Consider the following 27,647-nt stretch of genomic DNA (forward strand, 5'->3'; position numbering starts at 1 on the left):
GAAAAGACTGACTTTGAGAGATTGACGGATTATTATTTTTTTTACATTTCTTGAATCGTCGTCTCTTTTTGAGCTCGAGTCTCTTTTCATTTTGCCTCCTCTCACTGATATCAGCTTACCTGGTACACACAGACACCTGTAGCTGTTGCCAATGTTGCGACAGACACCGTGGGCGCAGGGGTTCAGGGCACAGAAGTCCACCAGCTGGGCACACGTGGGGCCGGTGAAGCCTGCTGTGCAGGTACAGCCGAACCCCAGGGGCCCGGGGCCTTGAGCAAAGCAGGTCCCATTATTGTGACAGGGGCTGGAGGCACACGGGTCCACCTTCTGCTCACATGTAGCTCCCTGGTAGCCTGCAGGAAGGGTATGGGTGGGATAAGGGGAGTCAGGACAGAGAAGCAAAGTGAACCTGTTGTGTGCTTCATTTCTGGTCCCCGGCTGCATTTTATTTCATGTGTATTGTCACATTACTGCTGCATATCACACATTTCCCTTGGTGATTGATACCTACATACCTTTACTGGTCAGAATCAGCTGTGCTTAAACTATAAAATCATCATCCAGTGTATAAAACATGAAAACAATATGATAAAAAGTCAGTAATGTCATTGCATTTGTTAATTATTAGTCCCATTTTGCAAGCGATTGCACAGCCCCACTATCAGATTATGGTCTCAATTAATGACTGCACAGGTTTTGTATACAACAAAAGCTCTGCTGCTCTTTTGCGGCCAGTATCCTTGGTATCATTTACAAGCAGTTCTAAAACGTTATATTATACAAGTGTCCTTAGGATAACACTTGGAGTTAGCGCAGGCTGATTGTCATTTTTGCAGTCTAGAGTTTGATGAAAGTGTTCTAATTTGGTCATTTTAAGGCTGTTTTGAAAGAGTTTTGAAAGCAAATGCACTCCAGACTGTCGGGTAAATTACATATAGCAGACACCAAAGATTAGAGGATGTAAAAGACAGAGAGTGGTTTGAATGTGTCATTCTCTACCAGCCAAAATTACCACCAGTGTCTAAGCAGAGAGTGGATTGATAGGGATGTTGAATTACTGTGTCTCTCCAGTATCTCTAATGAAGAGTGGGTTGGTTTTTCCCTCACGTTTTCAGGGAGACAATGTCCCTCAGATCCCTTTGTGAATGTCTGTGTGTCAAAGCCACACTGATTTCTCCTTCACCTCCTCTCATTATCTCGTGCGCCTCTGCTACTTTCACCTTCTCATCTAAAAATAACCTCTTTTCTTCGCCCTGTATGTTCCGCTGTCTGCACTTTTCATTACGCGCTGCATGCAGAGACACTGCGCTGTACATGCGTATATATGCGGTGCTTTCCTGTGCAGTGTGATATAGTGTGCATGTGTGTGGCAGCCTCTGATTTACAGTAACAGTAATAGCAATTCCCAGCTGACTGGACTGCCAGTGCACACACTGCATTGATCTAATGAGAAGATAGTGTTCAAAGCATCCATTGATCTGCAAGAATTTATTTCACCATGTGAGGAGGACATTTATCATTTAACAGCAGAGAGACAACAGCACTCTGCAGCAGACGGGGGAAATATCTCCCTGTGCCTGTCCACTGCCTCATTCTGCTTCAGCCTTTCCTTTTTAGCTTCTCTGATTCCTTTCAGGCTCTCACATTCTGTCTCCTGTCTTTCTGCCCTACACATGCAAACATACAGATGTTATAGTCTGTAACATCAAGTTACGTTCACTCTTCCTGCCACTGTTGAAACCACAGATTATTGTGATGAAGTTTTGGGCATTTGTGTTTTATTCTGACTTAGGGTTGTTTATTGATAAAGTTGGCATCATACTGTGTAGACACAAGATGGCTACCAAAGGTTAAGGATCAAACTCTTCATGGTTCCAGTGCCAATTGTGTTTCTTTAGTTTTTTTTCTTTTTTACTTTGAATTATTGTTTTTTTTGCCGTATGACTTAGTTTCTGTCTCTGAAATGTGTTGTTTTTTGAGAATTAACAAGGACATAAAAGGGCATTAAAATACAGTGGTCACACAGTTTATACAGTATTACCTCTGCCTCTCTAAATATAGCATATAAAAGATGACAATTATTTAGTTTTAAACACTATATTTAATATTGCAGTAGGAACTTTGTGAAAAAATGTAATTAATGGGAGTGTGAGAGTAGTTCCTTGAATTTATACTGTAGTGTTTATTCGAATACAGCTAATATTTTCTTAACTGTGTTTTATAAAGTCTTAATTATCATCAACGTGTAAATATTTGTGCTTATTTCTGTTCCTGAGAGACAGAAAGACTGAAAAGAGGCTGGGAATCCAGGTAAAGAGACAAGGACTCACTTGGCCACGAGGGAAATGGATCAAAGAGGAACAACAGAGAATAAATTCTTTAAACAAACCTTTAATCTTGTCCATCTTTCTATTTTCTTATGTGCTCTCGTTTTGTTCTCAATCCTGAAGGGTTTTACACAAATATATGCACACAGCAGAGGACTGTTTGTGACTGTTTGATTTAGCGATAGATTACACCACGTTTAAATTACGCTGGAACAAAGACACAACACCTTCAACACTAACCTCAACCCTGTGGAAAGGAGCGTATTTGTTCATGCAGTAGGTGTTCTGCTGCAGGAGTCCGCGAGTGCTGTTGAGCATTTTGATTCGGGTATTGATCGATCACTTGTGTGTCCTATGCTCAGACATCTTTTTCTATGGATTTCCCATTTTGAGCTTGTGAGGGTAAAGGGCTTCTTTCTTTGGGTCAGTCACTGATTTCCAATATTGAGTTTATTTCTAGACAAATCATTGTCGCTGTAGCTTTAATATGAAATACATCACTTTCTCTGCGCCAAACTTTATTGACTGATAAACAGCTCTAAGAATATGTATTTATTGCCATAATGTGTTCTATTGAATTAGTGTTGAATGGTATATGTAATTTGGCCCTTGGGTCAGCTTTGTTCAGAAACAAACACCAACAGTAAAACCAATCCAAATGCATGTTAGTGTTACAGATGGATTCAATCTGGTCGAATCTGTAAATAAACACCCCAGATTGGTAATTTCCCCAAAAGTCAATGTTCCCCCAGACACATAATTAACCCAGGAAAAATTTCAAGGCACCTTCTAAACAAAATCTCCACACAGTAATTAAGAGGCACTGGCCCATTTCTCACCACCGCTGTGAGAGCCCCTTCTCTAATTTTATGAAAATATACACACAAAAGATGGCTTATGAGTTCTTTTATGCACCGGAGACCGCTGGGTTTCTTTCAGCGGGCTGCACATTAACAATGGAGTCAGGTGTTACAGTCTGAGCGAGCGAGGCCTCCTCCAGTGACGGGTGGGAACAATGAACAAACGTCCCGCCAGGTTTCACATCCCTCAGATGTTTTTTTATTTGAGCAACAAGTCCCATTGTTACCTACTGGTACCTCTCTATCCTGAACGTGTATAGACGTTCTCTACACAGCAGCTCATTGCGTATGCCACTTGCAAACGAGAAACGCTTCTCCGGCAGAGGTTTTGCGGCCACAGATTTCCCCAGAGAGGCTGATGCAGCTCAGTGAGGCTATGAAGACTAATTAGAGTAGAAGAGGAAGGTTTAAATTAAGCATCTAGGTGGCACAGATACTGTTTAACATGCAGCAAACTCGCGGAGTGCAAAATAACTGGAATTAGACAGATACACACAGCCTACATAGTGCCGAGTAGAAATGCTTCTGTAACTCATTTATGTCTGACTTTATTTGTCTCGTCTCTCAAATAAAATTGTGTGTTATGTGTGTAATGAAAAAAGGGACAGAGGTGATTCTACTGTCTTTTCTGCAAGCTTCTTTAGAATCTACAGTGAGCACACAGTAAATATTAATGTGTCGTGGGTTCGTACCTTCGTGGCAGTAGCACCTGGGCCCGGCCAGGCTGCTCATACACGTGGCTTCGTTTTTGCAGGGGTGAGAGAGGCAGTGGTCAACAAGCAGCTGGCAGCGCTCGCCCTCATAACCTGGGAAACACACAGTCAAGTCTCAACCACACTTGATCTACTTAAATTTAATGTACAGTAACTTCTTAACCTGCATTAACCGACCTTTGCTGTAGAAGGTTATTATTATTATAACTATAGACAATATATATATTCTCGAGAAGCATAGATCGAAGAGGAAACTTAAAGGTGCATTATGTAATAAATCTAAAGCAACTGGCCATAAAATCCTCCTAATATGTCACAGAGACTCAGGAATAATGTTCATATAACAAACTGAACTCACCAACAACAACAGTACACCCAAAATATTTGCATTAAAAAAATATTTTGCAGACTGCAAATCATGTTTTGAAATCATGTTTTTGCATGTGGCGCCACCTACCGCCGTCTACCAATCATTGCAGTCAGTAGAGTCTCAGCTGCCGTGCAACCACAGGTTGCCAGTTACGTCAGAAAACGAAACCTAAAAGACCTTGGTATTTTGAATTTGAATGTAGTAACCGTTTTTGGCCACATTCTTACATATGGCACCTTTAAATATCATAAATAGGTCTTAGAGATGGCCCTCACTTCACACAACCAAGGTAACCCTGCCCTCTGGCAGAATACTAAGCTGTTCACCTTGATAGATGTTTATACTAGACACATCAGATAATATGTCAGGAAACTTGGCTGTTCATAAAAGTAAAAATGGTGGATGGATGTTGTGGTCTGGGATGCCAAAACAGTCAGAGACGAGCTAAGAGGAGAGCGTTTTACCAGGTTCCCGACAGATCCAGAGAGACGGTGGAGGTGAATTGTTGCTTTGGAACGTGCTCACAGTGGCCCTAACCTATTTTCTTTCTCCCTACGGACTCTTGTAAACTGTCAGTGACTCTCTGGAGTCAGATGAATGGAAGTCAGTCAGGAAGTTGAAGATGTCAGGATGCAGCAGGTCTGGAATAACATCCACTCTGGTTGTTTCCAAACTGGTAAAAAGCACGACGAGGCACGATCAGGATCAGATGTATTCAGCCTGTCAAATTTTGCAATAAATCAGTCGCTCTCCATGGATTTAAAGTGAACTCTGACAGTTTGAATCCAGCACTGGTCCCATTCATTATTGTCACATGCCAGGCTGCCAACATGGCGGCTCATAGGGACTGTGTTCTTTTGTATTTATTTAATGATTATTATTATGAAGATTCTAGAGTTTCATCCTTCTTTTCACACATGAAACAGACCTGAAGTCCTGAAATTTATATAAGAAAAGGTCCTGAAGCGGTAACGAGTACACACACACTCTCATATATACACACAGGTTTGCACAGCTATTCATTATAGGACACTGCATTGACTTCCATTCATTTGGACAGCCTAAACAAAGCATTTTCCCTAACCCTAACCACAGTTGCACACACACCTGGAGGGCAGCTGCACGTGAAGTTACGTCTTTCTCCTCCCTGTCTGACATCAGTGCAAGTGCCATTGTTGCGACAAGGTCGGCGGTGGCAGGCGTCAAACTCCTCACAGAATATTCCAGTGTAGCCGTCCTCACACTCGCAGAAGAAAGTGCTCTGCAAAGCACACATTCAGAATCATTTCACTTGTCAGATCAGTGACGCCTATGAAAATATTTTGGGAACATAGCAATTTCACAACATGCAGCAGTGACACAGTTTGATTGTCAACATTGAGGGGAATGATAATGAGAACCTGAGCAGAGAGAAAACCAGTAGGTCTCAAGTAATTCTGATTTCATCTACTGCAGTTGTTTTTCAACCAGTCACCATTACATTACATTACATTTAGCAGACACTTTTATCTAAAGTGACTTACAATTGAGTACAACCAGCCAGGGGTGGAGTTGAACTTGTGACCATGATGTCTCCTGCACATGGGAGTACCGGTCTTAAGCACTGAGCTACTCCACCCCCAAGTCACCAAGGTTACAGATTTATTTTATTTCAGAACCATGTGCATAATGGACCATCAGAAACTGATTAAATGTATTTTAATCACTTCAAATGTCTAGACGTTTCCGGTTCTGTATGGATGGGCTGTATCAAAGGTCACTCATAAGTATCTTGACTTTATCTTGAGGATTGTATTTTGCGAGTGTTCTCACTTCAGAAGGCTGGGTGACACATTTGCCTTTGCCAGAGCACTGAGGGTCACTGAAGCTGCTGCCAGGCTCCACGCAGCTGCTGGCCTTCACCGTCAGGTTGAGACGCAAGATGACCTCCGGGGCTGTGGGGGTGCCCACATGTAAAACACCTACAGCAGACAAAAAAGAAGGCCTTATAAACTGTTCATGTGTAGTAAAAAATTTTCGATGTTACGAAATACGAGAATTCCCTTGTGTTTTGAAATGTTAATTTGTTTCAACATAGGGTTAACTTCCCACTGAATATTTTGTTCATTGCTAATTGTTAGTCAGGTAAAAAATACAATATATATACCCGCTAAAATGTGCATGTTAACATTATAATAGTGGAAATGTTGGTGGACATTTGACATTCTAGCCTGCAGTCTCATAAAGCAGCCAGCATGGCAGTAGACAGATTCTACATTCTTCTTTATTATCTACTTCTCTAGTCTTGATGACAATTTAAAGCTGCTTCTTTCATACCCATTCACATGCTCAACATGGGGTTAAATGTCTCGACTGGGCACATGATTCCTCTCCTTAAAAGCATTGCTGCAAAGTAAATAAATAATAATAATAAAATAGCACATGCAGCTCTTGATTGTGACCAAAAGATGAGTGTATGCCTCTCTGTTCTGCCTCTCACTAAGTCTTAAATGTCAGGACATCTTAGTGTGTCTTCAGTCAGATCTGACAGCTACACAGGCAAGGGGATAAAGAACATCCTCATAATAAATATTCACTGACATTGTTTTTTTTACATCCCGCTATGAGGCCAATGAGCTGCGAGTCCACCTATGACGAGACACCGATGACGTCAGCTCCTCCTCAGCCAATCAGAGAGCATGCAAAACAGCCCTGTCACCTCTGACCACATGATCATCAGACCAATGACTGTGAAAGTTACACCTGCACAGTCACTGCTCCTTTTAAAAATTGTGAAAGCACATCATGAACAGTCAGACACAGTGACGTACGCAGAAGGACGTGCAATGTCACTGCACGGCTCCTCCCTCTTCACTGACGCTCACAAGGTCACACACCTTCAGGAATTCTCAGGTTTTCAAGCTTTTGCAAACTTGAAATGTAGTGAACGTGAGGGTTTATGCTTTGAATCCTTCTCATTTCGAAGCCTTAATGCAGCAGCAGAAAGAACAGAAGAGAACAGCAGGAAAACAACCGTGTGCCTTTGACCTTCTCCTGCAAGACATTCATTCTTCCCTCCCTTTGTTTTCTCTGTCCTTTCTTTATCTCACTCTCTCACATAATCTGTGTGAATCTTGCTGTTAGAATACAGTTATTGCCTAAAATCCTTTTTCACTGTGCAAATATTATGTGATTATAGGATAAATACAGTTTATTATCTGTTGATATTTTTGACTCACTAGTAAATGAGCCATTTAGAGATAGATACAATTCTGTTTCTTTTTAGTCCTCTCTGTGGCTGTTGACTGATGACTATCGTAGACATTTAATAATCTGTGAATTTACTGTGACTTTTATCTGATTTAAATGGGAGTATGAGTAAAGATAACCAAAACTCCACTCTGTCAAGAATAATTGCCATATTCCACTCTTGTCCCAGTCACATTGCATTGCTTGAGCTCCAGAGAAAAGCCTATTGAGAGGGTTTGTCTTTCTATGGATCAAAACTTGAAAATGTAAAATATGCAGACCCTTTCGGTGCATTTTGGTGAACCGTGTTAAGCGTCGCAATTTGAAAAACTGGTTGACGGACGGACTAGTCGTGGTCGGTGTAGAGGAGATTGGAGGCATCTTACTCAGGAAGTAGTTCTGTCCCAGAGGCAGCAGGTGGTCCGACACCACCAGGCCATCGGGAGCCTGCAGGAACCACATCATAGAACCGTTGGAAATAGACGAACGGAGGAAATCCTCTTCATTCAGACGCCAAAGTACGGGAGCTCCACTGGCATTCACCAGCACCCTGGTAGGAGAGACAAAGTCAGGGAAGGAGAATGTGATGATTGTGTATTTGGTTTATTCTTTGATCCTCAACAAGTTGATATCTCTGCTACCCAGTCAAGTCTGAGCTCCTTTTCCCAGCATTAGGACTGTAGATTTGCAGTATTTGCAGTGTACATAACAGATGGTACCAGATCTGTTGACATGCCACATATTTCACTCAATAATTCAGAGTACTGCATGTTAAACAAAATCCTGCTTCAGCAAGCAACACTTAATCCACACTTAATACTGAAGCCAAACTTACCCCATACATCTGCAGGAAGGGGAAAGTAGTGATGTCAAAGAAGCTTAATTGGTATATAAGAATAAAATCAAACGCAAGTTCTAACGTTTAGATCCACAGAATGAAAAATAATTGCATTGCTTCTATTTTTAGGCCCTTTCAGACCTTCAGAAAAGGCCTAGCAGGCACAATTCAGTTCAGGATGTACTCTGTAAGAATTGAATCTATTTTAGGTCATGTTCATTAAGTGAGAGTAAGTTGCAGAGTTTTAAGTGGATCGACATGACAGCTGCTCCAAAATGTTGAGCAGGTGAGGAGGGAGCGGAGCCTGGAGGAGAATCTATGAGCAGGGACTGAAGTTCATCACATACTGTCTGAGCACAGCCACAGGGACAAACACGAGGAGCTCAAGTTTCTGAGGACTAACTTCAAGTTAAAATGATTGGAATGATGTCCTAGATGTCCTATTGTTATTATTATTATTAGGGTCCGAGCACAAGGGCAGCTGTGGCCTAGTGGTTAGGGCTTCGAGCTTGAGACCGGAAGGTAGCCGGTTCAATCCCCGACCAGTCCGCAGCTGAAGTGCTGTTGAGCAAGGCACCTAACCCCCTCACTGCTCCCCGAGCGCCGCTCACTGGCATGGCAGCTCACTGCGCTGGGTTACATGTTCTACACCTCACTGTGTGCTGTGTGTGTTCACTAACTCACTGCAGAATTGAATTTCCCCTTGTGGGACTTAAAGGGTTCTTAATGTTAATGTTAATGTTAATGTTAAGGAGGATTGTGGGTCGAAAATTGGACATGGGAGGGGCAAATGACTGAAAAGAAAAAGAAAAATTTGGCTAGAGCAGCAGGTTTATCATACATGCACGAACATCAGTATACATGTGTACAAAGCCTGGATGAAGAAAAAATTACATTATCACCATGATCCAAACCCAACAGCAAGGCGGCCATTTGGATTGACCTTTCACATTTTGGCGTTGTTGGCGATTTTGCACCTTTAGTATTTGAACAAACTTCTCAAGCTTTAGTCTGATCATATTCAATAATAATAATAATAATAATAATAATAATAACTAAATTAAAGGATAAATTAAATTGCTTTATAAAATGCTGTCTGTTTCTGTTATTGTTTAAACACATGCAACAGCTACAGCATGACAACCACCTCTCCCCTGCATCTTTTTTAAGGAGCTGTATTTAATTAGCAGCGTGTCTAAATAAATGTCCCCTCGAATTGCATGTCCTTCACAGCATCTGTGTGTGTTTAAGTGTCATAAATAATTATTCGGTATGAAAACAAAGCAGTGTTGCTCGATTAACTTTCAGCGCATAGCTCCCAGCCTGTGATCGTGATCGGGGCTTCGAGTGGTGCCTCTAATGAGGGGCAACATCTCGGGCATTCAACGTTAACATTGGCCGCTGTTTGTGCATAATTCATTCATTGTGATTTACCGAACAACTGTAACACTGTTTGTGAGCAAACACACTGTGAGAGGCTGGAGCACACCTGGAGTGGCGAAACATTGTGTCTTATGTGCCAGAGCAGGGTTATGAGGACATTCAAATGGAAGGTCATTAGTTACAAAAACTACAAGCTGTGTTCTATTGTCAACACCAGTTGCTCCATGTTGAGTATGTGGATAAAATGCTGTGTCAAGTGGATTCTATTCCAGGAGTTTCTATATGAGGATAATGCAGGCAGTGTTCTGTATGGCGTGCGCTGTTTATATCCATGTTGATTAGGTTCTAAAAAGTTTTGTAACGCAGCTTTAACTTCAGATTTGGTCAGAGGTCAGTCTAGGAATCCATGCACGCTTACTTGATCTTTTGTTCAATCCTTGTTCATACTGTAAATATCAAGCCCATACTGTATATATTCTGGTAACTGTTCCATTTTGAACTTTTTATAGTCGTATTGTTATTTCTATATTGTACTTTCACATATGTGGAAATGTATGTTTATTATTTATTACCTTTATCTGGACTGTCTGTGCTGCTGTGAAAATGTAAATTTCCCCACTGCGGTACAAATAAATCTTATCTTGTCTCCATTTTACTGTAATATCAGCGATTTTTCACCTGGAGTTCGCCCTCTTTTATATATCCTTGTAATCTTTGGGCGATGATTTGTCAACGTATGGGTACCAGTAGACCTCCCCATATAACCTCAAGCAAGGTTTCATTCATACCGTCTTTTTCGTTGGCTCTTTTGAGGAGCCACACATGTGCTGCACAGTCAGCATATACGGTCTGCACAGACTCAAACTGGAGGTGTGCTCACGTTTGTCTGTGCAGGGTTCACGTCGTGGAACCCTGTGGAAACAGTGCTTTAATTGTGGCGGAGGTTTTTCTATTCTTCCCATACATAAGACTGAGTGAATGCTACATAGTCGTATCTACTGAAGGTAAACAAAAATATCTTCTTAGCATCCATTGTATCTGCACCATTAGCCTGAATGTTATGTGATCACTGCAAACACTTTCTCTGTTCTCTCTGTTTACACAGAGAGATTTACTCAAAGGCATCATTGTCCAAGTTAAAGTCAATGTCTAGTTATGGAGGGCTGGACTGTGGTGCAGGGTAGACAACATCTGGCTGCAGTGACATTTGAAGTGTGTGTGATTCTTGCTGTGTTGTGTTCTGAGAAAATGAAAACAGAAAGAAAAAAAGTAAATAAGGAGATAACCTTAGGTCGCAGGAGGAGGACTGGTTGTACTGTCAATGCATTCCTCATTTTCACGTGAGTGAAGAAGGCAGAAAAGCACCACAGACTTTCTGTCAAGAAGTCACAAGGTGTTCCAGACCCGTCCTCAGTTGTCATTCACTATGACTCACCATATTTTCATAATCGACAAGTCCCGACACTGTGTCAGATCGGGCTCTAATCATTAAAATGTGTTGCGACCTCGGCATGAGAGAAGAGAGAGTGCCCTCAGTCTGTCTGCTGAAAATGCAATATAAAGTCAAAAGATAACAGTGGCCCTGGGTCAAATTCAAGGTTTATTTCTACCTTTAGGATATTATTCCACAAAAAAGGGAACTCTTACTTTACAGCCGTCTCTTCAGGCACCTCCAGAGACAAAGTCAAAGTTCCTGATGTGAGCTCACACAGCTCCGGACTTATACAGTGCAGACCTTCTGTCACCTAAAACCAAACACACCAACACACTTCTTAAATCTCAAATCTTAATTATATATTCTAAAGATAATCCACATGAGTAGTTAAGTTTAGTGTGGAAGTTATCTCACCCTCTCTGCCTCCCACGGCACCACCAGCAGCCTCTGCCCAGGTTTGGGTTGCCATGGCTGCAGAGTAGGAGGTGCCGGTGTTGCGGTGGAGGTGACGGAGGTTGGCTGTGGCGGCTGAGTGGCAGCAGCGGTGCTGGAGGTGACAGGAGTAGCCAGTTCGGGAGCAGATGGGGTGGCGGGGTCCCAGTCTGCAGCTGGGAGGTCCAATAAGATTTGATCACACCTCTCCCCCTCGTAGCCTTCACTGCACTCACAAGTATAAGTTGGCTCCCCCTCCTCTCCACTGTCACTCTGGCTGCAGTTTCCATGGAGACAGGGGCTGCTGGTACAGGGGTCTGTGAAAAACTGGAAATGAAAAAAATAAAGAAAATAAGCAAAGACAGAAACAGAAGAGATGGAAGGAACAAAATGATTATTATCGGACTGTGGTTTTTTTTTAGACATCAAGCCGTCACCTGTACTGCCCACCATTTTGTTTGTTACTTTTTTCGATATATTCCAGTGACAGCCCAGTGTGTAGAGCTGTGGTTTGACCGCTTGATTGGATGGTCCATAAGCTCTCAAGTGACACCAATGATCGCCCACTGAGATTTTGGTCTGGACAGTCCTAACGGTCATCAGTGTTACCATGTTTCACAGCTCAAAGCCAACATACACCAACATGGTGTATAAGCAATTAGATAATTGTAAAAAGATTCTCAATTATGTTTCAATCTGAGGCTTTGTCCATGAACTGATCAGAACAGGCATATTTAAATACGTTTGATCCATAGAGGGTAAATAAACGTGATAGTTCAGCAACATCTGGATCACTCCCTGGTGGCTTGAAGCAGTATAGCTTCTTGCCCCATGTTAGAGGACAAACACTGGCCAAGTAGGTGGAGAGGTGTTGTTTATCTTTACATAAAGTCAAGATTCTGCTTTTGATGTTTATATAAAATTCATTTAAAGGCTAATAGTGGATCTAGTCAGAGTTGGAGTCAGCGATCTGTGTCTGATTTAGAGATAACATTCAGCGAGTGATTGTTTACAATCAAGTCAATGATGGTTTGCTTGACTTCAGTCGTGGCTGGGGTTCAGCTTAAAATTTTCCTCTTACTTAGTCCTTTAACTGCTCTAATCCATCCTCTATTTCTCACTCTTTCACACCACATTTCAGCATAAATATACAGAGCATATTCATTCATGTACACAAACTTGCATTCCACTCCCAAACAATGTTTTTCATGCACATTTGCGAGAAACATTCACTGACAGCCTCTTTCAGTCATGCTGGTTTCCTCCATGAATAATTGATCATATTTAAAGAGAAACAGGCCACTAGGACAGCTGAAAGTCAAAGAGGATAAGGCCAAGCTTGTGAAGGTCGCTGCCTGATTCCGGGCTGCTGCTTTTTTTTTGTTTTCTTATGCTTAAGAATCACAATACTGCAACTCCACCTGTCCAATTAAAATGAGCTCATATCATAGTTTTATTAAAACCAGGGGGAAAAAACAAAACCCTGAGAGAGTGTGGATCGAGGATTGGAGATGATGCTCACACCAAAGCTTTGGGTGCATACAGAAAAGAGAGGGAGCAGAACAACAGAGCATCATTAACAGTCTGTTCACTCCACAACCAAGTCACAGCTCATTAGTGTTAATCTCTCTCAGGTTTTTACTCACAATGCATCTATAAAATTCTCTGCACTGAAGCACAGCAAACCCAACAGTCCACGCTCCAGTTCTCAGTCTACTGAGCTTATCTCGCAGCCATACGGCACCAAGGATCGAGTTCATCAACCTTTAGAGAACAGCAACGTCGGCTAATGTTGTCTGGGTTAGAGGATGTGCCAGAGTCCATCTTATGACCTCATTCATCTGTCACTTGTGATTTCTCTTCCATCTAACTGTCTCCATGCAGGCTAAAACCTGGATGACACTAACTGTTAAAACATTTAAGTAACATACAGTGTTATGGTTAGTTTTACTATACCAAGAGGTAATTCATTTTATATTTATATTGGTTAATATTGAATTAAAAAGACAAATTAAACAACTGTATCCATTAATTAATCAATAGTGTTTTAATTAGCATGTAAGCCCTTCATTAATCAAAACTGCAAAACATTTCTGATCCCAAATGATTTGTTAGATGTCACTTTGTTCCCTAAGAAATATTGATAAAACCTCCTCCTATTTAATGGAAGTGATTACGAGAGTGAGATTGATGTGACTACTCTAGATTTAATTACGTCAGATTCAAATGATTTCTTTATTAAAAAGCACAAGGTCATTATGTCAGCAAACTAGAATTTTCACTTTTTAAGTGTATGTTTTGGCTATAAGAGAATTCATGAATTAAGGTCTGTTTTCGGTCATCATTTCCATGTTATTCTTTAGAACTGAACAGTCCATATTATGCCCTGCACTCTGACAAGCACTTTTCTCTGAGTAGCTGATAATAACTTACTGTACATTATAACCAAGTGTATCTATATTCACACACTGACTAACAAGCACAACACAAAATCCTCTGGAGCTAAACTAATTGCATCACAAGTGGCTGTGACCTATATTTGCTAATTCCAGATAGCTGCCCTGAGGAGAAAGAATCGATAATAGGCTAAGAAACAGTAAAGCTATTTAAAATATGGGCATCATCAGTTTAAGCTGCTGGAGGAGATGGGATTAGAGTGTTCTTCTGAGACACACGCAGAGAGAGAGAGAGAGAGAGAGAGAGAGAGAGAGAGAGAGAGAGAGAGAGAGAGAGAGGAGAGAGAGAGAGAGAGAGAGAGAGAGAGAGAGAGAGAGAGAGAGAGAGAGAGAGAGAGAGAGAGAGAGAGAGAGATGTCATGCAAGTGCACACATTACAGGTGCAATATATCTGGAAGATATCTGGAAACAAATATTAACTATGTAAATGTATGGCTGACAACTGATATCTTGCACAGAGACTGATGTTACAACCGTTAACTCAAACAGGAATTCACAAACAAACTACACAACAAACTACATTCTTATATATATAAGTGCAATTGTACGGTGGCCCTGAAGACCCGACACTAAGGCAAAAGCCACAACATGCATGCAAAAGCCACAACACGAACGCAAAAGCCACAACACGAGTGAAAAAGCCACACCACGAACGCAAAAGCCACAACACGAATGCAAAAGCCACACCACGAACGCTAAAGCTACAAGACGAGTGCTAAAGCCACCCCACAAACGCTAAAGCCACACCACGAACGTTAAAGCTACAACACGAATGCAAAAGCCACAACACGAACGCTAAAGCCACACCACGAACGCTAAAACCACACCGCGAACGCTAAAGCCACACCGCGAACGCTAAAGCCGCAACGCGAACGCTAAAGCCACAACGCGAACGCTAAAGCCAAACCACGAACGCTAAAGCCACAATACGAACGCAAAAACCAACACCACACGAACGCTAAAGCCACAGCACGAACGCAAAAGCCACAACACGAACGTTAAAGCCACAACATGAACGCAAAAGCAACAACACGAACGCAAAAGCCATAACACAAACGTTAAAGCCACAACACGAACACTAAAGCCACAACACCAACGCAAAAGCCACAACACCAACGCAAAAGCCACAAAACAAACGCAAAAGCCACAACAGAAGTCTAATAAGTGCAATTGTACGGTGGCCCTGAAGACCCTGAAGAGGGCAATTCTCACGAGATACCACTGCGGTAATTTGTTTTACCGTGGTCAAATCAGCCGTTCCTTAATGTGAAGTGTGCTAATGTTCCTCCTCCTTTACATACCAGTTTGAAATGATGTGTACATTTACTCAAACGGTCCAAACCAAGCAGTTCTATTTCCGGTTTTCAAAATCAATAAGCGAACACAACAGGACTGGATTCAAATAAATGAAACCAATGCACAAAAGTCACCAAAGGACGCACAGATAGAGCAAGTGATCAGAACTTCAGCTGTGAGGTTTATTTATTTAGACCATCTTAACAAATGAAACTCAGCTAATGGATAATTTAATTTAGCAGCTTCACATCTCCGTCTCCACAAAGAAAATACATCAGTGATACGTCCACAAATGGCTGAGTAAGTGTGTTAAGAAAGTGCAGTACATGTGGTAAGAGCATGAAATGCACATTTTCATATTTAAAGCTGAAAGTCTTTTGTTGAGTTCAGCTGAAAATAATTTGCTGAGTGTTTGAGATGGAGCAAGCGGAGGCTCTGTACCAGCACACTGACAAAGATGTCACTGATGTAATTTCCCCATTGAGCAAGTATTTCTGATTCTGATAGAGGATTTTAGTGACACTTAGATTCATTAGGAGGATGCAGCCAACAGATTTGATGAAATTTTTCACCCAGTTGCAGACATGTTTTTATTATAAAAACATAAAGTCCATAGTTTCCATCTGTCCACAAAGAGAAATGCTAATTTTGAAAGTGCCTCCTTGGCTTTGTTATACCCCTCCATACAAAGTGAGAGTTGCGTTGTTTTGCAGCCTGCAGAAGAGTGAAAGCCTGATATTGCACAGTGGGTGGTGGTGCGACACAAACAAAGACCATTAGTATAAAAGATGATGCGCCGAGGAAAAACAAAGCAGCACTGTGATGATTTATCTAGTGCTCCACAGCAATCGTGTGCAAAATGATGTTATATAAAGACGAGCTGCAAGCTTTGACAAGAACTCTGCAAAAACAGTCTTGTTTTCAGCCCCATTAAGAAGGAGCATTATGTAATCCTTTCACAGTGCAGCCTCCTCCAAATAACTCACCATCACAACTCTCTTCTGTCCCAGTTCCTGCACACACCGCAGTTAACTTCTTACCTGTGCAAATTCAGGCAAAGCACACTGGGAGGAAATCTCATAACTCCAGCTACTGATCTTTCGGTAACACTTCACATGACAACGCAGTGCAATATTCTAAAAGTGTGAAAAGGGGATTTCATATTATGGTGCTATGATCTTATTTGCAATGCAATTTCCAACTTGGTAATAGGGATATAAAATTTAAGTAAACCATGTTAATTCCAATATAACCAACTAAAAGCCAAATAATAGCTTGGTAATGATAATTACAACAGTGTAATGTGCCTTTACACGAAAAGGTTTTTGAATCAAAATTGATATTTACCACATTATGAAGTTAACATTATTCCTTGTGCCACACACACATGTTCCATTGTTATTACCAAGCCTCTACTTGGTAAACAGTTCTCCATAATATTGCTTTATCACAAAATGATTACCATACTTTACCATTATTGATGTGGTACTGTAATGTAAAGTGTTACTGATCTTTCTTTAATGCACCTCTTTCAGAATCTGACATCATCAAGACTGTATGGACTGAATGGATACAAGATAAGCTATATAAGCACTATGTAAATACATACAGTAAGATGAGTTCAATAATATTGCTTTCAGACAGACACAGTTCTGGGTCCGGTGCCATTGTGGAGCTTGGTGCTTTCTGGAGAACCAGCCCTTGTTCACACCAGCATAAATCAAGTGGGGGGACGTTACTCCATGTTATTCAGTTTGAACACTCTAGCCCACATGTGTCAAACTCAAGGCCCGGGGCCATATTTGGCCTGCCACGTCATTTTATGTGGCCAGTGAGGTCTATGCTGCTTTAAGGCGTGTGTTGACCATAAACTACATTTCCCACAATGCATGGCGATAGTGTTACCGTAAAGTCACGGCATCCCGCCACTAGATTGCAGTGTAAGATTGTACATGCATCATGTGACGAATGAAATTGAAATTGAAATATCCACAAATGATCCAAAAATATCCAGGAAGACAAAGATTGATGCAGATGGAAGGCAGTTTCAAGAAAGATGGGAAGACGAATACATGTTTGTGCTTCAAGGAGAAAAAACGGTACGTCTTTTGTGTTATGAGGCGGTGTCGGTCATCAAAGAGTACAATCTACGTCAGCATTTTGACACCAAGCAAGGAGCTAAGTATGCCAAAGTTAGCCTTCAAGAAAAACAACAAATTGTCAAAGAATTAAAAGGCAAACTGCGATCTCAGCAGAATGTGTTCACAAAAGCCATAACCAAAAATGATGCGGCGGTGAAAGCCAGCTTTATTGTGGCTGAAGAAATCACTCGTGCTTCGAAGTCTTTTTCTGAGGGTGCGTTTACATTTAGTTACATTTATTTTGTCTTACAGTTACATCTGGCCCTTTGAGTGCAACCATTATGCTGATGTGGCCCTCAGTAAAAATGAGTTTGACACCCGTGCTCTAGCCGGTTCAAAATTAGGTGAGGAACCGGAACTCCGTTCAGGAACAGTGCTCTGCCGGTGTTGAAGGGCTATGAGTGGGTATAGCAGTAGAGTGAGTTGTAATTCAACTTCAAAGTTGTGGGTTCAGTTCCTGGCTCTGCTTGTCTACATGTCAATGTGTCCTTTTGGCAAGACACTTGACCCCACGTTACTCCTGACAGCAGTGCCGGCAGCATGTGATAGAAAATGCGCTCCAGATATAGATGCACTGTATAAATGCATGTGTGAAAGTGTGAATGGGTGATGTAAAGCAGCTGTGAGAGAGCTCTGTCAGAGTGGTCATCAAGACGAGAAAAGTGCTTGATAAATATAGACTATTTACCATGTACAGCAGCATGAGGTTTTATAAGCCTACTCAGTTTAATTCCAGGAGTCTAAAAACTGCATTTTACTAAAGAGATTTCGATGTGGACAAGTTCAACAAGCTGCTGTAAACCTTCAACCCCGGTTGAGTGAGACCTATGGCTGTTTGATTACTGCAGTAAACCGAGTGCTACATTTCACCATTTTACCAGCCACTTACTGGTGATGGGCGACTCATTTAAGTAGGAGGTGATGAAACTGTGGAGGCTCATTTTAATGAGCAGACTGTTCAAATCAATACACACACTTAATTAGTTGAAAGAGCAGTGATGACACAAACTGCACATGTCAGGCCACAGGAAACATACACAGGAGGCGACGTGTCAACAAAGTTTCACACTAAGTGACTGGGAGAAGATATGAAGAAGGATTAACTTGTTAAAAGGGCAAAGTACAACTATCTACTGTATAAAACAGCAATCAATATGATCCTAACCCTAACCGCACAATATATCCCATCACGACCAAACAACTCTGCTTTGTGAAATCTGTAGTGACAAGTTTGAGAGTATAAATCCAAAAACTGAATAACACCAGATAATTTTGGTGGAATATTGCTTTTTGAGGCTTGTACTGACACCGGCAAGAGATAAACCACTAACAACTGTCAGCCAGACTTTAGTACTTTCATTAAATACGAGGGCGAAACGTTGTCATATACACGTGTCATCTCGCAGAAATATTGCATCACCAACAGACGCGACAGAAGAGAGACTGGTTTGTTGTGATGCAACAGACAGTTAATGAAACATGCAGCAGACCATGGACCATTGCATCAACCAACAAATGTAGATTCATAGACGCGCGATCCACGGCGCTTCCACCGTGACCGTGTTGACTCCTGTTTATCAGATCACGTCTGCCATCTTAGTTTGCCGTGATGAAATGCTAATTAGCGCTGGAATGATTGTCGTCTTTCATTCTAATGAAGACCACAGATAAAGGATCTGACTGATACTTGGTTTTGTTAAAGGCTGTCGATCAATCACTGCATGTAGCTGTTTCAGGTGTTTACAGGAGCATGTGATGAAGGTGTTTGCTTTCTAAGTTGCAAACTGGCAAGTGCAACCTTAATGAATTTATACTGAAGAACCCTTGATCAGCTGTTTTATGTTCTTATATTGTGCGTTTTTTGGTTTTAGAGTCCATTTTTATTGTATTTACATTGCTTTTTTTTCTAGTTAACAGCATTTTATATCCTGTCTGTTTCATGTAAAACACTTTGATTTACTTTTTGAATTTACTACAGAAATAAGATTGGATCCTATGGAGCAACATTTTGATCTCAAGATCTTCATCAGTCAAATCACCATTAAAAGGCAAGTCAAGCAGTCGAGAGACAAACTCACATTCAGAGTTTTTTTTTGATTCAAGACTTCAGTTTGACATCTTCATCCAGCACTTGTGGACATTTTTATGAATACACATATTCTACACACTCTTTGTCATCAGAGCTAATAGCTATAAGGCAAAGTCCAGCTGTCACGGAGCAAGAAGAAAGGCCAAAATAGAAAAGACAAGCAACCATTCATCCTCCATAATTAATTCAAAGTCTCCAATTAATGTGTGTATTTGGACTTTCAAAGGAAGCACTGAAAGGAGAACATGCAAACTTCACAAAGATAAAGTCATGTTTATGCAGGGATACAAACTGATCATCTTGCTTTGAGACACCTGTGCTAACCTCTGCACTCCACTTATTCGAGTATGTCACATAGATCAACTGGAAATCTATCAGGAACAGAAACATCCAGTGTTCCACTGAAAGCTCCATTGTTTCAGGTTACGATATTACTGATGCTGTTAAAAATTGATGCAGCTAGAACAGTCCAAATACTAAGCATGTATTTGACAAGTGTTTGGAGAAATCCACGGCTGCAGAAAGAAACTGGAACATTGCATAATCTAACAGGAACAGAACAACTACAGGGAAAGAAAGTACTACACTGCAACAAATGGGCCATGTACATACCAACTATACTACAGCATCTATAACTCCATTCATTTTCCTAGACTGACAGTTGTGAAACACGGTTTAGAAATTACTGCCAGAACTACATCAGCCAGGGAACAAATATTGTATAATTATATCATCAACCATACAGCAATTAGGCACAAGAACAAAATTCAAGTTTCATACAGTCAGCAGTCATCTGAATTATGCAGGACGTAATGAGCACTCGCAATCCAGCAAAAACAAAAACATTTAACTTGACAGTGATAAAATAATATTTGTCATTTTCCCCACTCTATTTCCTCTCTGTGAAGTCTTCTCATGAGGTTTGAGCCCTGGAATGTGAGCCCATAATACAAAGAACAAAAAGAAATAAAGTAAGACATTCAGAAAATCATGGTGCATTATAAACTGAACTAAGAATGTGAAACATTTAATATCAGCTTTAGCCATGTTCTTCTTTCTTTCAAATGCAGTCTAGCGGCCAAAATGGACCAAATGATGTGTACAAGACCAGATAAACTGAAGAGTAAGAAATCAACAAAGCAGAGAAGTGGTTCAGACAGAGGGTGGGGAAGACACAAGCAGCTTTTGTTGTTTAAACACAGAGTGAACACAGCCATGGACACAAAACCAGGTGAACCCAACGAGATAGATGGACTTCAAAATGCCTCATACTCTACAAGCAGTTTAGAAGAGCACATCGATGTTAAAGGGGACTCGCGTTTACCAGAGGAAGGCATGACCTACACATTGCTTCACATTATGCAAATATTCCACTCACTTAGCTCAAACATCACCCCATGCAAACTAAAAGCAAGGCTGTCTGTGCCGATTTTTTGTCAACACAAAACCCCTTCGCCATCAGTTTAGCAAGATTAGACTTTTAAAAGCTAACTCCAACATCAAGCGTCAGCCATGCACATCATCAAGCAAACGGGATGCATTCTGCACATGTGAGACCTCCTTAATGGCTGACTATGGAGAAAAATGTGTAACTTTCCAGTAAGAGCTGATTGGTGATTCAAATGCAGACACCAAACAAAGTGGAGATGAAAAAAGGGCCAGTACACAGGCAGGTATCACCATCACATTAGCAATGATATCAACTCATGACAGACACTACTCTGCTAACTTATTTTAGCTGCCAAGCATCAAGCTTTAAAGTCAATCTGCCCAAAACACAAGAATGCAGAAATAACCTCTTTATAATTTTATTTTCAAAAGAAATCTGTCTGCCTGTTGTCTTCTTCATGCCATCAATAATAACTCAATCACTTCAAAGACTGCATTTAAGCAATATCCTGTCTGTCTTTATGCTGACGTTATTGTCGTTTTGATTTATTACTGTCAGAAAACTTGCTCAGCATGAAGCCACCGATGCTGCAGCCTCGTCACCTCAGCTGTCAGGACAAACACAGCTCAAAGATAAGTTGACCCATTTTTATTATGGCCACGATTGCATGAGCAGGTGAGTGTGAAGGTGCCGCTCCTCTTTTTTCTCACCGTCCTTCTCCTTTTAAGTCTATCTCCATCACAGTTTAGTGAACCAGAGATTTTATTTTTGGATCATAAAAGGAGCACATAGCTCAGTATTATGACAGCAGAGCAACAATGTCATCTTTGAAGTCTGTTACAACAGAATGAGTGTTTTATGATCTAAAGAAACAGAAATGGATCATTGACGCACTTTAGAAACCATCAGAAATGCGAGAAAAAACGGGGAACAGTCTTGAGGCCTTTGTTTGCACAAAGTAGACAGATTTGAATCAAATCAACTGGGAGCAGATTGACAGCTTTTGAGTGAGATATGAGCTGAGTTGAAAACAAGGCTGATTGCACACAACCAAAGTATGTAGTTCCACAAATAAATACTGCTCACATGACAAAACAGAAAAAAAACTTTTTATCTGAACTAAAGATCACTTTAATGATTTTCATTGGGAAAATAGTCACTGGAAGTAAAAAAGGAAGTACGAAAACACAGATTTCTTCTGCAGCAGCAGTTCTATTGAAAATCCACCTCTGTTGGTTCAACACCATGAACTGTGAATACAGTTACTCAGTTGCCGCATTTATCTCCTTAAAACCCTGTGTTCTCCTTTCAACGAGAAAGAGGAGGCAGTTACTGCTTAATATCGGGGTATTGCACTCTGCACCGACTGGTGTTTCAGCATTTATTTCAACACAGCCATTTTGGGAGGAACAATAAACTGGAATGAAAAGACTCATCTCTCAGTCCTGCAATCTGTGCTGTGATGAGCATCTTGTGAGCTGAGGGAAGGAGTCCTCAGGAGACGCAGATGTGTTAAACTGAAGCATTTATTATAGACCCGTACAGATGTTGTCAGCTGGTGTACAAAATGTAATTTCACCCCAAATCTGCAGATTCTCTGAGGGGAAATATAAACCAACCGTTTCACACATGGCTCCAGCTGGCACATCACAGACGAGACGGTTCAATGGATCTCAGTTATACGCGTGACACTTCTGTCAAGCTAAATCTGAATATGAACTCGTCTTTCCACATTGTAACTGTGTCTTGTGTCTCCACCTGTCTGCTCCTGACACTTCCATGAAGTGTAAACTCTCCCTTTCATCTCATCATGTGTCTCCGTGCACCTGAGGCCCACACATTCTCGTCTAGAGGTCAACAGTGGACGATTGTAGAGCTGACCTTGAGTGTTAAAACTCGCAGCAAAAATACAGAGAGTTAAGAGAGATGACATTCCTTCACTTGTAGGATGACTGACAAGTCTCAGACAGCGCTGAGATCTCACTCAGATGTTTAGCGTGAGTTATTGCCTGACTCTACAATTCCTATACCTCAGGCTCACACTAAGGGTTATTATGTTTTAAGCTAAAGCACCATCCAAAGTGCAACCAAACAAGGTGTTTTATAGCTTAGTTCACTACACTAATTTGACAAAACAGCAACAAATGCAACATGGGGCAAAAGTACTAGTAAACAGCTGCATATTTAAACATTAAAGTGACCATTTAAACATAAAAGTAAGAATAATTAATACAGAGGATAATATTCTGGACAAATGCAAGTCAAAATACTTGGGTTTTTTTGTCTCCACCAACTCCTGGTTAAAGGTTAAACTGTAGATTAATTAAATGCCCCTCTCTTTATTTCCAAACAGATATTTTCTAACTGTTTACCATCTGGTGCTTGGCTGATCGTATACTGTGGCTTTTCAGATACTCTGCAATGAAAACAAACTCGTAAAGCACATTATTGATTATAGCGAAGCCAGCTGGAGGAAGATGGATTGCACCCATTCACTCTAAAGACCTGTCAAGTGATGTCACTACAAATACTCACTCAAGAGATGCTTAAAGCCCACATTGGTATCTTCTAGGAAAAATGTTTATCCTTAAAATAGATTTTACAGTAAAACTTTAGTGTATATGCTAATGTCTGTGTCAGTAGATTGAGTTAGAGCCGTATACAAAGCATCCAGCAGCAACAGAGCTCTAAGATGAGAACTGAACAGAATAAATATTCATTATATATTTTTTAAAATACTTAATCACTTCACAAATCAATAATAAAAAGTGCTTAGTGTATGTAGTAAATGCATTATATAAAGATATCAAATTACCATAATGTGTCATCAGCGTTTAAGGACACATGCTGAACTGAAATACTGGCTTTACGGCTTTTGGCCTGTTGCGTCACCCACCCAATAACCTAAAAAGCTTCACGACACCTCTTTAAAATTTCTCGACTTGAGGAGAAGAAAAACGAGGGTCTGCAGTGAAGACGCGTTAAAATATAGATGCTGAGACCAGAGAGGACGCTGACGACTTGCCAGTGTGGAGGCTTTTCTCTCCGACAGGGAAGCGACACAGGTAATGATAGCCAGGGTTAACTGACACCCACTTCTTTACAGTCCATTATTGTGGCTTTGTCTTCTCCTCTAATCATGTCATAATTCCCCAGTGTTTCTCTCCTCCTGTTCCTAGCATACTGAAATTAACTAAAAAGGCCTTGTTGAAATTGCAGACCAAATTGAATTTTTTAGCATATCAAGCTCGAGCTTGATTTTTTTGGCCAGTCTAGACAGCAAAAAAACACAGGAGATTAAGTTGTTCCAAAGTTGATTCAAACCATATGCAGATACAGATATACAGATTTTTACAGATCTGTTTCAGTCTGAACGTCTTGGTCGCTCAAATTGGATTTCAAAGTGTCTTAAGTTCAGAGGAAAGTGTCCACAAGTGTGCGCACAACTCGAACAGCAACAGCAACAATGGCGTCAATTCAGAGAGTTAATTGGAGGTGTTTTGTAAACGATCGACACAGTGGAAGACAATAGTCTGAAACTCGTGCTCCACATAATCATATGGGACAGAAAAAGGCACAGATTTATGTCGTCCATTTTGTTTCGACTACTTTGTTTTTCCGGAGCGTGGCATGTGGAAGACGAGACTATGTCAATATGGACACATGCAGACTGCATCTGATCACTTGCAATATATAATGTGAACACTTGGATATGCTTACAAATCCATCAGGGTTTAAGTGCAACGCCTAATTTCTGTATTTTCTGAAAATCTGGCAACCACAACAATGCAACGTTTTCAATGGAACCGCTGTATCAGTTAAAATCCTATCCCTGAACAATCTAGAATAAAGACAATATGCCGCCACTGCCCATTTAAGTTGTACAATCCAGCAGCACAGGACGATGCTTGAGTTGTGGCCAGAAAGTGTGTCTTTGTCCGCACAAACCTTTTAATGTTATCTATTTCTGCACATCAAAGCATCTTCCATCCCTCCCTCCCTCCCTCTGAAAGTTCCACATCACTTCCCGGCCCAGTGGCTTCAAAGAGAAACTTCTCTTTTAAAATTTGGATCCGTGAAGCCTCCACAAATGAGGCAGAGCACTTTGATAAATCTCAATCACATCCTGATGCATAAAGAGACGTAAATGAAGGCACAGGTAAAATTACCCTTCATGATCATAACCTTCTGTTCAGTTGTGTGAAATTTAGGTGAAAAAAAATTTGTTCATATGGAAAAACTGCCTGATTATGTTTAATTGATGATTTTCATTTGCCCAAAATTAGCTTTTTATATTTATATCAGGAACCAGGTCTGTTCTACAGCACACACTGGACAAACTAAACACCTGTTGAGTTTTGGTGTTAAGTGAAGGATACATAGTTTCTTCAACACACTTGGGAAGGGCTGCAGCATGTGACTTCACCAATAAATATTGCTCAATATTACACAGTAAAAACAAACGGTGTGCTTTCCGTTCTTCTGTACCTTCAAGTCTTTATGTTTGTTATAATTTAATGGAGCCTCACGCACAGCAAAAGGACACGTTTATTCCTCTAAGGTCGCTGTGCTTTCATCAAACAAATGACATAAATAACCTGCCATGATCGCCCGCCATCAGTCAAAAGACAATTACGTTGCACCTCTGCCAAATGCCAAAACAGACAGATAGATGTCTTGGCCAAGACATGAAGAGTAGGAGGAGAGGAAATGAGGAAAGCTAAGTATGAGGAGAGTGATGTAAGAGAGCAGGGTTATGGATCCCAGTAGAACTTGGGCTTCAGGGAACTCACTTGTCTGCTTTGTTATTCTATCAGACAGGTACTAAAACGGATAAGATTGTATTTATCAGACATTGCATGTGCAGCAGATGGACTGACAGAGAGAGTTTTTTTTGTTTTTCTTGTTGTTTTGCTGCATCTCTTACATGCCGATTTCGCTGTCACGTGACTCACGTTACCATGAGTCAATCTGTGTGATGGATGGAAGTAAGGGCAATTCACAGAACCTTTATTTATCCTTAGCTTTCGCCCTGCTCTGTCAGTATTTGTACTACTGTGTTTTTACTGTCACAACACACTACATCACTTGAAATACAGTTTTGTGCAGGGTGAAATATTTCGTCAGGATTCAGATTATTATGGAAAACCCACTCAATATGAACAATTTTCTCTAAGAGCCCCTAGCAAAGACAAGATTTTAAACTGTAATATTTAAAGTAAATTCAGCATGAGTGAGCTAGCTCAATCATAAAATTACTTTGTCACCTAAAAGCTTTCAGTTTGTGATTAAAAAGGCTGTCTTTATGTGCAACCAGGAGATTAAAAGTAAAGGCTCAGACAGTACTGCAGGATATAAATGACTAAATAAAACACAGATGAAATGGAATAGTTCATATTCAAATACAGCTAGAGGATTATAAAATGTGAGTCATCTTTCCCCATATTTAATTAATAAAAGACAGTGGCAAAAATAAAGTGTTAATCCCTGATTTAAAAAAGCTTATCGTTGGAAAACACCTCAGGTTTGTTAAGACATGCGATGCAAAAACAACTGATTTTTCTGTGTCAAATCTGGATTTTGGGAGCAGCAGTTAGACAAAATAAGACATCTGGGAGGTTCATAACAGAGCAGACCGAGAATCTATTTATAAACCACATGCTAAACAAGAAGTCAGAGTCAAACTCTGAGAACTGGACTGATGTGATCCGGTCCCTTTGTGAGGACTCCATCTGTGGATGTTCTGTATCAGCAACTCTAATAAGAAAAATGCTTCTGCAAAAAATCAGATGATGTTGCAACTCCCTAAATTTAGGTCTGAATCTGTGTTTTGGGTCTAAAGATAAATTGAAACAAATCTAGCCTAAATTTTAAACTAGATTTGTGCATGACTCTGAAAAATAAAATGGAACTCACTGACTAACTGACTGACAAGAAAACTGTGTGAATCCAACACTGATTTGTTTAATGCCCTTACTAAGCACTTGTCCCTCACTGTCATTGTTGTATAAATCTGTAAGTTTTATGCATTATTTACATTTTATTTTATTGTTTTATCCTTCATCTGATTAAGCAGACTGAGTGACTGTTTAACAGAAGAGGCCTCAGGATCAAGCCTTGTGGAACTCCATTATGGTGCTGTCGAACAAAAAAAACCTTTATATTATTTCAGAAATGTGATTTCTATACTTACTGATGTTCCTCACCATGTCTCCTATCATTGCTGAGACTGCAATCAGGCATAAACTACAAACACACCTCCAGTAAGTTGCCAACTGCAAACACCAACCTCAACTACTGCCCCCTACTGTCCACTAATGGAGCTTGCACAGTCACACTGTAATTTGTGGGCACTGTAAATTGCCTGGGCTTTTGAGTGACATGACGCATTAATTCAACAGCCACATCAATACTCAACAGAGTGGAAGACTGGAAACGGCTTTATTGAAAATACTAGCTCTGGGTTTTGGCAGCGTAAAGATTGGTGAACCATAAATGACCATCCATGTGTAATGTCTGTATATACTGTATTTTAAACAGCCATGGTGAGAGTGAAGGCTTATAACCATCCTGTGTGAAAAGAATTACATGGAGAGTAGATCTTTCACAGTTACAGACAGATGGCCACACAATATTTCACTCATATTTTAACAGTATAGCAGTGGCAGCGCTAGCTCAGCAGCTGTTTT

The 27,647-nt window shown here is 40.6% G+C and overlaps 1 protein-coding gene across 1 annotated transcript in view; it reads right to left on the reverse strand.

Moving 5' to 3' along the window:
- The window catches only part of dner (delta/notch-like EGF repeat containing), a gene marked incomplete at both ends in the record, with an annotated part of 46,241 nt that overhangs the window by 6,897 nt on the left and 11,697 nt on the right, over positions 1-27,647 (reverse strand). Inside the window, 7 exons of the mRNA XM_083885989.1 lie at positions 120-353; positions 3,880-3,993; positions 5,378-5,531; positions 6,083-6,231; positions 7,885-8,048; positions 11,367-11,464; positions 11,569-11,913. Of these exons, the coding sequence (XP_083742115.1) occupies positions 120-353; positions 3,880-3,993; positions 5,378-5,531; positions 6,083-6,231; positions 7,885-8,048; positions 11,367-11,464; positions 11,569-11,913 (1,258 nt within the window). The remainder of the gene's footprint in view (positions 1-119; positions 354-3,879; positions 3,994-5,377; positions 5,532-6,082; positions 6,232-7,884; positions 8,049-11,366; positions 11,465-11,568; positions 11,914-27,647) is intronic.

This window comes from Microchirus variegatus, assembly GCF_963457635.1.
Source record: "Microchirus variegatus genome assembly, chromosome: 3".
NCBI classification, from domain to species: Eukaryota; Metazoa; Chordata; class Actinopteri; order Pleuronectiformes; family Soleidae; genus Microchirus; species Microchirus variegatus.